A 6,863-nucleotide genomic window follows, 5' to 3' on the forward strand; every position below is an offset into this window, starting at 1 on the left:
CGAACCGGTCTTGCAACCACCTAAACCGGTCTTGCAAGTTCTTCTCTCTCTCTCATTAAAAAAAAACTCTCTGTAACTTGATCCTTAGGCGATGTTATTGTTTCTGCAGAGCGATACTAACTGATGAAGAAGAAAGACCATATGACTGTAGAGCTAGACGCCATGTGCGTGAGCTGGTTATGTGAAACTGATAGATCTTCTTGTACAGCCCCGGAATGCTTCTGACGTTGAAACTTGGTTCTTGTTGATGTTTCTTCATATAATCAAATCATATAAATATATTAATTTTGTTATTTTATATTAGTCTAGAATTTTGAGGATTTTTCCACCTTTTACTGGAGAACAGAATATACATTCTGCTGATAATATCATTTCAGTTTGAAACGTCTTAAATCAATGTTTCCAGCAGAGATAAGTTGATTAACTAACAAAGAGCAAGGATCACATAGTGACTGTCAATAAAGGAAAGAGATGATATGTTATTATAAGCTCAGGCTTAAAACTTTTAAAGAGAATTCGAGCTACACATAATCCTTACAAGAAAAATAAAAATATTGGGGGGAGGGGGCAGCAAAGCACTGCCAGAGTAACACCTATATAACTGGAGAGAGAGGTACAAACACCGAACGAAGTTTTTTTCTTCAGACGATTCAAACTTTTTGATGCTATCACCGAGCAGAGACCATGGTTACTATCTTGAAGCTAACGGAGAGTAAGAGAACCCATAAACACAGGAAGATTAACATAGCTCTTGTTGCTGAAGTTCCTCCTGTTTTGCTCATGGCATCATCCCGTTGGACCAAGCCAAAAGAAAGGACCACGTTGAGGTCACCACTCTTGTCATATGCCCAGCCCATGTCGCTATCCACTGCTGGAGTCATGTTCGATATTCTGATCATACCTGCAGTAACGTGAACCGAACCTGAAGATTGCGCTGCGTGTAGCCGGATTGCAGCGTCCTTTGTTTGGAACTGGGAAGCAAATGAAGGTGGAACTCCAAACATGTGGCTCGACTTTTTAAGGAAAGGGTACTTCGAATCTGCAGGATTGAGTTTCAGAAAGAGTTAGGATCTGTCATCAAACAATATGTTTGACGTGTAAATATATGAACATCTCCGAGCGTTACCTGAATCGAAGTCAGTGACATCTGCATCTTGTTTTGAGGAAGACCCTTCGCCGCTTTCCTTTTTCTCCACCACCTCCTTCTCCAATTCTTCAGGGGAAGGCTGGTGGTACAAAAGTAAGTTAGAAAGGGATCCAAAATGAAGAAGACATAAGCAAGTCGAAAGCAAGACTCTTACCTTCTGGTCGAGGCCTTCTTGTTCAGGAGGAGCATCTTGAGATCCCAACAACTGTGAAACGTCGAGAGTCAAATTCTGAGCTTCCTCATCGTCAAAGAAGTTGAGATAATCTTCAAAGTTGAAATCATCTTGTAGACCACCACCGCTGAGATCGTTCGTTTCCAGGTACAGATCATCACAGAGTGGAAGATTGTTGCTAGGATCCATGAATGGCTCGTCAGGCAGATAGTCAGCTTCGATAGGAATGTCACTGTAGCAAGGATCAGCCACAAACACATTATTGTTGGAAGTTTCCAGATTCACCGCGTTCTCATCTTCCACACCACACCCAATTTGTTCAACCGGATACAGAGAACAAGGCTGGATGCTACAATCCCGAATGATAGGCTTCTGATCCTCTTCAAAAGTTTCAGTTGGCTGTTCAATGTAACCACCGGAGTCAACAACATAGTTTCCAGAGTCTTCATAGTTTCCTGATTCAGCATTATTGCTTGATTCTCCATGACAATAATTAGTTTGAACAGGAATAGCATCATATACCACCAGATTCTCAGGCTTCTGCAAAAGAAAATCAGATTCGGACGTTTAGAATGCTAAAACCTAAGCTCACTAACATACATCCCTAAGCTCCACTCTTGAGCATAAGTGAAGCTAGTACATTATCTAGCAACATTCTAAAAACTCTCACACTATAAACTGACACCATAAAGAGAGATAATTTCATACACAAACCTCATCAATCTCGTCAATGTCGACATAGACATCATCATCAACAGCCAATCCTTCACTGAGAGCATCTTGCTCTGGTACAAACGTCATCTTATCCTCTTCCCACTCCTCCTCAAGATAAGGAGCACCGTACTGCTCCCCATTCTTAGGCCCAGTCCCGCTCTTCTGAAATATCCTACACAGCACAAACGCATCCTACACAAACAGAGACTCAAACAACGTCAATAACTTTTTAATCCATTACCGTAAAGAAACAAACTTTCATAATTTAAACTTACTAGTGGGGCACCAGCTCTCTTCAACTCCTCATCAGTAAGACGATACTCATGCATAACCCAATTAGTCCTCTCACCACGAGGAGCACGACCTTTATGATAAACAAGAGTCTTCTTCATCCCCACAGCCCTCGAACCATTACGAATCTCCCGATCCTTCCCCGTCGTCTTCCAGTACCCTTTCTCCGTGGCGCGATTCGTCTTGGAACCGTTGCTGTACTTCTTATCAAGCATACTAAAGAAGTACCACTCCAAGTCTCTACTTTTCAGCTTCGACTTATCTACAATCCACCCAAAAAAAACCCAAAAGTCAAAATCAATCGCAATTGAGCTAGCTAACCACCGAGAGAGTTAACCTGGTAGATCCCACGGCTCGGATTTGTAGATATCGGTGACGGAGATGGCGTCGAAGTTGAAGGGCTTGTTGCAGACCTTGCGCTTGAGGTAGTAGCGGACGAGCTCCTCGTCTGTGGGGTGGAAACGGAACCCAGGAGCTAGCGACGTCACTGAGCCAAGACCCATCAAGAAAAGTTTAAGTTTTTTTTTTTTTAATTTTATCGGCTGATTAAATTAGGGTTTTGAGAAGAATTGGGGGAAAGACGGAGGAGAGAGAGAGAGAGAGTCGATCACGATGGTGCCATTGGGGAATTAAACAACCGTGGAAAGAAGAAACGAAAGCAATGACGCGGCGAAGGTTTTTTTAAAATCGTCCACGATGGTGTGAGTTCGGAGAGGAGGTTACAGTGACGGGAAGGTGATAGTTGATCAGCGACCGCGTCTAGTTAGGTGACACGTCATCGACATTGTTGCTCTGGAACGTTCTAACGTGTCGAATTACCCAATTTAGCAACCTACGTGGAATCGAATTAATGTACTGTGGGCCGCATCATAGGCAGAGAGGCCCATTCGTTTGGCGTCAATGATAGATAAATCTTTACTGTGAATAGTATACTAGGCCTTGTATTTGAAGTGTGATTATTTATCCTTTCCAGCTGATTTGTATTCTGTAATGACTGTGTTAATATTTATATGAGAGTTTTATCTTAACAAGTGTTTGCTTCCATGAAATTTGATAAAATTGAAGTGATTATAGTTTCTTGGCGGAGAGTAATTTCAGAATATGCATATATTTTCTAAGGTAAATAAAGTATTATAAAGTTTAAGAAGATAATCAAATTGTTGCTCAACTGAGATCCAGGAATCTAGGAAAAGCATTCATTCCAACTAAACAGAATGTGAATAGAGTATATAATGTGACAACATTATTGTAAGCAATCACCACTGGCAATAAACTTTATTGTAACAGAAAAAGAATTAAAACAATAGACTCGACCTTCGTCACGCACTTATCATGAGCTTTAGTTTTTTCTTCGGGGATAAAGAGAGAAAATTAATTTTTTCGATCAGAAGTATAAAGAACGTTTTAATCAAAAAAAAAAGTATAAAGAGAACGTGACATCAATTTTTTCTACACATTTCTTTTTGTAACAAATCGAAACTAGCAAAGTAATTATATTTTATAATTCCTCTGAAAAAGACACCCCAATGGAAAAAAAGAATCTCGCAAGTCTTTAACAAGCAAAGAATCGGTTACATACAAAAAAAAACATTTGATATACAAACAATGAATTACCACTTTCCCAGTAAATAAAAAAGAAGAAAATATATTAAAATGATTTTCTGTTTTTTTTAGGTTATGATGTTTATCAGTAACGGCAATCCACCAAAGTAGGAGCAGACATGAGAAGACACTTTGGTTCTTCTCTTTGCATCGTTGGTTGATGTTCTTGTTCCTGTTTTTGCTTCAAAGCAAAGGTAAACCCGTTGACCCGATTCTCATCTTCGGATGCGGGTAGATTCAGATCCAAATCCAATGACACGACCGTCTTCTTAGCTCTCTTTGTAGCTGGCATCACCAAATGATCTTGACCGTCGGATATTTGATCGAACGACATAGAAGACAATGATAACTCCGTGTTGGCAGCAGCCGTGGCCACCGTCACGGTGGTAACCGGCGCCGCAGCAATAACCACTGCGCCTCTATGCCGTCTCATGTGGCCACCTAAGGCTTGCCCGGACGTAAACTCGGCTCCACAGACTCCACATTCATGAACCTTATTGCTACCAGCCTTACCATACACGGCAAGCGATCTATTGTTATTGTTCTTGTAAATAGTTGAGGTTGTGACGAGTGAAACGGCGTCACTTTCGTAGATATTCTTCTTAACGTCAATGTTGGAATATAAGGATAACGTGGCTTTAGGTTTCTTGTGGCTAGCTCTATGGCCGCCTAAAGCCTGGAAAGAAGGGAAGGTCCGGTCACAAGTTTTGCATTGATAAACGTAGTAACCGGCTTTGCCACCACCGTTAGATGAAGAAGTCTCTAGAAACCTCCTGCTGCTAAATCTAAACGTGTTATTGTTGTTTGCTTCGTGGTTAGGTATGGGAAGAGAGTGACCTTGAGACAAGAGGATCAAACAGTTGGCTATGTCTTGCTCTTCCTCGTCTTCTTCAGCCTTCAAAGTTGCGTTGTTGTTAGAGAACCAAGAGGCTGATGAAGATGAAGACGTGATCACACCATCCTTTTTGGATTCTTCTAGAATGTCACGTGCATGGGAAGAAACTATAGGAGGGGCGATAGAGAAAGGAATGGGAGACTGTGGACGTTGTCGCTTTGTACGCTTCCCTTTAAAGATTAATGATTGCTCCTTTGAAGCCGCTATGGCCTCTACAAACGCTTCCATCAAGAGATGAAGATCACTAAAGGAGAAGAGGATTTGTGTTGATGTTGATTATGAAGAAGTTTAAGAATGAGATATATGCATATATAGTAATGTGTTAAGAGGAAGATGTGTGTGGGATGGAGAGAGATGTGTGGAGAGATGGATACATAAATAGTGAGTGATATAGGAAGAGACAAGTCAAAGAGAGACACCAGACATATATAAGAAAAAACTTTGCAAGTGTGTGAATATGTTTGGACTTGTCTTTTTGTAGCCTCTAAAATTTTAGTAATTCTGTTATTGTCTCTCTCTTCTAGTATTTACCCAACTTGGCAAACTAATCACAAGACAATGAGATAAAGAGAGAGAAAGAGTGTGTGTAATAATTTGCAACAAAACGTGCCAATTTAGACAATATCTATAGTATTATTTGTTTATTCCACTTCATTATCCGTGTTGTTACTCTGTGTACCTATTTATTTTGGGTATGAACACATATCAAATAGTTTAGTAGTTTTTTTTGTTGTTGTTAAAATTAGTTTTCACTTTGATATGTACGTTAACAAATTTTAGGCATCACTTCAAAATAGTCATTACAAGATAGAATATCACAAAAGTATATCTAATTATATGATTTAACATTATATATTTAGTTTTAATATTTAGACATGATTGTTTTTGTAAATTTCAATGATAAAACTTCACTATTTTAAAAATTATCTTAGAGAATATGTAGTTTGTATCTTACATTGTAATTGTTGATTTATTTTTCTGACAAATCCTATCAAGTTTTAATCTACAATCTAGTTCTAAATCAAATCAAACGCATTCTAAATTTGTTCTAAAACTGTATATATATTATTAAAGAAAAAATAAATGAAGGAAGGGAAGGAGTAATGGTAAGTGCAATGCAAGCCTGTCCCTCACGGAATCTACGGCTCGCCCTTCATCTATCTCTACCACTACTCCACTCCATCTATCATTATTTGTTCCTTTCTTTTAAAATATTTCTCTTACATATATATACGTGTACACGTCTATACGTAAATGTGTATTGAAAAAACATTATCTAAAATTGTCTGAAAACTGACTCTAAACAACCAAAGGCCAACCAATTTGTCTCAAGGCTACGATAATTAGACTTCAAGCAAGATTCAAGTCAGTTGCACAAAAAAAAAAAGCAAGATTCAAGTCAATAATATTTGTCTAGTGATGATGTTTATTAAACCGGTACAAAATATCCTAAAGTTGTTTAAAAGAAGGGGGAATCGAATTTCACCATTATATATTGTAGGGGTGGGCGTTCGGGTACCCGTTCGGGTTCGGGTCGGGTATTTCGGATTTTCGGATATTTCGGTATAGAGGTGTAGAACCCGTTCGGGTATTTCTGTACTTCGGGTCGGGTTCGGGTATTTTAAGTTCGGTTTCGGTTATTTCGGATCGGGTTCGGATATTTAGATTTTGAAGAAAAAAAAATAAAAATTTTCATTTCTCAAATTTCTTGTATTTAAATATATAACTTTTCACTTAACTATTTTTTATTTTTAATAGATTGCATGGTTAATATATTTGGACATAACATTTTCAAACTAAAAAGACATTAATTTGGTTATTGTTTTTAAATTTTGGATGTAACTTTTTGTTAATTGCTGAAATAAGAAGTTTGACATGCATTTTAAGCGAATAGCAAATCATCTTCTACGTAATTGTATGTATATCATATGAATTTAAAGTATGTGTAGTATCAATATAAATATTTTATATAAAATGAAAGATGTAAACTATAAATATAAGGTTAATTATCATATGTTCGGTTATTTTTGGATATCCATTCG

The 6,863-nt window shown here is 38.2% G+C and overlaps 2 protein-coding genes across 3 annotated transcripts; both read right to left on the minus strand.

Annotated features, from left to right (window-relative positions):
- Positions 1-459: 459 nt before the first annotated feature.
- On the minus strand, positions 460-3,053 carry LOC103847293 (NAC domain-containing protein 78). Of its 2 annotated transcripts, none has more exons than XM_018655719.2 (6): positions 2,662-3,053; positions 2,309-2,586; positions 2,034-2,225; positions 1,302-1,859; positions 1,127-1,229; positions 460-1,039 (listed from the first exon to the last, which is right to left on the minus strand). In XM_018655719.2, the coding sequence occupies exons 1-6, from the start codon at positions 2,825-2,827 to the stop codon at positions 669-671; spliced, it is 1,668 nt and encodes a 555-aa protein (XP_018511235.2). In that variant the 5' UTR covers positions 2,828-3,053; the 3' UTR covers positions 460-668. The 2 variants fall into 2 exon arrangements, with proteins under 2 accessions (XP_018511235.2, XP_009122601.2); XM_009124353.3 differs by having other exon boundaries at positions 1,127-1,226; positions 2,662-3,041.
- Positions 2,855-6,515, minus strand: LOC103847294 (zinc finger protein ZAT5). Its single transcript, XM_033282207.1, has one exon. The coding sequence runs from the start codon at positions 5,047-5,049 to the stop codon at positions 4,012-4,014; it is 1,038 nt and encodes a 345-aa protein (XP_033138098.1). The 5' UTR covers positions 5,050-6,515; the 3' UTR covers positions 2,855-4,011.
- Positions 6,516-6,863: the final 348 nt, after the last annotated feature.

This window comes from Brassica rapa, chromosome A10 (assembly GCF_000309985.2).
Source record: "Brassica rapa cultivar Chiifu-401-42 chromosome A10, CAAS_Brap_v3.01, whole genome shotgun sequence".
In the NCBI taxonomy this organism is placed as follows: domain Eukaryota; kingdom Viridiplantae; phylum Streptophyta; class Magnoliopsida; order Brassicales; family Brassicaceae; genus Brassica; species Brassica rapa.

What these genes read in the sequence shown, in the direction of transcription:
- LOC103847293 (XM_018655719.2), bottom strand. Translation starts at nt 2,827, where the DNA reads ATGGGTCTTGGCTCAGTGACGTCGCTAGCTCCTGGGTTCCGTTTCCAC. An exon ending in AAGAAGGCCTCGACCAGAAG is followed by an intron (nt 1,230 to 1,301) that starts GTAAGAGTCTTG and finishes CTTTTGTACCAC; the next exon opens with CAGCCTTCCCCTGAAGAATT. An exon ending in TGTCACTGACTTCGATTCAG is followed by an intron (nt 1,040 to 1,126) that starts GTAACGCTCGGA and finishes TCAATCCTGCAG; the next exon opens with ATTCGAAGTACCCTTTCCTT.
- LOC103847294 (XM_033282207.1), bottom strand. Translation starts at nt 5,049, where the DNA reads ATGGAAGCGTTTGTAGAGGCCATAGCGGCTTCAAAGGAGCAATCATTA.